Below are 2,006 nucleotides of genomic sequence, written 5' to 3'. Positions count from 1 at the left end.
ATAAAGTGATCTATCTATATATATATATATGTGTGTGTGTGTGTGTGTGTGTATGCACACACGCATTTGAGTGCACAGACAAGGAGAAAAAGTACTCAATATATGTAGCAGAATGCATTCGTTCGAGAATGAATCATCAGCTTCCAATGAGAGAGAGGGGGGAGTGAAATATGAAAATAATTGAACTTATTCCTTTTACAAATCAGAGTATGCAAGAGCAAGCTGTTAAGATTGATGGCATACGTTTGTTGAGAGTCGATTGTATGAGCTTTTCTCATGATCAATTCAATGCAAGAGTGTGCACACACAGTCATATTTATGTTTGCATCAGTTTTCTTAATTGCAACCCTCTCGTTTGAAAGTGTGACATATAAACACGTACATTCACACCTGTGCTGGGGATGTATATATAGGATCACAGATGAGATTGAGTGGGACAAAATACAATGTCTAAACAACATTAAGATTTTAGATATAAACAAGAGAATACAATAATCTTTAATCAGAAAATTTCCCTAATATATGGTGCTAATAACAAAAAGTGAGAAAAATAAAGTGGAAATTATATAAGTTGAGCGAAGAAAATGATATATCTAACGAAAATGCGGAGTTGCCTAATAAATCATAAAGAACTTATCAAAAATAAATACATACACATAAATGCATATATATGTGTATGTGTGTGTGTATAAAAAGAGACTATATCCATGTAGATATATAAAAGTATATATATATGTGTGTGTGTGTGTGTGTGCATAGTCGTCTACGAATCCTTAAGTTAGGGAAAAGCAGGCACTCGTATATTTGTCAATAGAGCAAGTAATCAATCTTTAATATATATTTGGATATGTGTATATACTGTATGAGAAGACTATCATCATGTTAGGCTGAATTAACTATGATAGAGGAAACAGCATTGATTTCTATACAGAAGTAGATTTAATTGAAATATGATAAAAATCGTTATTTTCAATGCAAAGCTTAGCGCCAGGAAAGCAGCCATTTAACAAGGAAAAACCAAAACTGCTATCAGCCAGAACATGCAATTGTGTGTATATAGATATACACACACACATATATACAATTCAGGATGGTTTACAAATATATATAATTCTCTGTTTGAAGTACCGTACAAAGTTTCGATAAAGTCATATAAGCACGACATAATATATACATATATATATATATAAACACTATGTGTGTGTGAGAGAGAGAGAGAGAGAAAGAATGGAGAAAAAGTTCCGACACGCAGCCATTATGGTAGATTTGACGACTACGACGACGAGGATGCTTTCACCGTGGCGGCTACTGCCTTAGATATATTGGCGGCCAACGCCTTAGACTTACCGTGCAGAAACCCTTGCAATAAACCGCTGTAGCTTGTTCTTTATCAGTTACTCTTTTCTTGTATTGTTCATTTAGAGTCCTTAATTCGTGCACAATAACGGGCAAATCCATTTTGTGGGAAACATTAGTGCTACATGTGCGCCATACGTAAACAGTAAGGTTTCGCATATAACGCACCCTTGTGCCAAACAATATAAACAAGGGGAAGATAACTTTGCTGACACGTTCTACCAACAAGTTTTTATTTATTTATTTATGATTTTACAAGTATTGAACTCGGAGAACTTTTAACTCTCTTTTCTCTTAGTCTTTTATTATAATTATAATTCCATTCATATACTGGATGTTTTATAGGAATACTAGAATCGACTCCACTACGTAACTAGCATAGAATTGTATTAACCATTGCAAAAGAAAAATGTTTACGGTTTCTTTCTCAAAAATATTTACATGTCGGATGAAGTTATGTAGAACGAAGTTCAGAAATGTTCGAGGAAAAAAAAATAACCAATTACCCGTAGATATATTTTATTCTCGAGCAAAAACGGAAAGAAATAAAACGCGACAGCAAAGCTTCGAAGTGGTTGCTTGATCTGCTATAAATGGCATGTAAATCGCAGTCTAATAATGGTCTTATATATATATATATATATATAGAG

General features: G+C 33.4%; 1 protein-coding gene across 1 annotated transcript in view; it reads right to left on the bottom strand.

Moving 5' to 3' along the window:
• Positions 1-1,769, bottom strand: part of LOC106877042 (uncharacterized) — a gene marked incomplete at its 3' end in the record, with an annotated part of 87,319 nt that extends 85,550 nt beyond the window's left edge. The window contains exon 1 of the mRNA XM_052965896.1: positions 1,348-1,769. Coding sequence (XP_052821856.1) covers positions 1,348-1,515 — 168 coding nt within the window. The remainder of the gene's footprint in view (positions 1-1,347) is intronic.
• Between the last annotated feature and the right edge of the window lie 237 nt (positions 1,770-2,006).

The sequence above is a fragment of the Octopus bimaculoides genome, chromosome 2 (genome assembly GCF_001194135.2).
Source record: "Octopus bimaculoides isolate UCB-OBI-ISO-001 chromosome 2, ASM119413v2, whole genome shotgun sequence".
Classification (NCBI taxonomy): domain Eukaryota; kingdom Metazoa; phylum Mollusca; class Cephalopoda; order Octopoda; family Octopodidae; genus Octopus; species Octopus bimaculoides.
The sequence above is the reverse complement of the archived record's forward strand: the minus strand, read 5'-3'. Positions and strand labels throughout refer to the sequence as shown.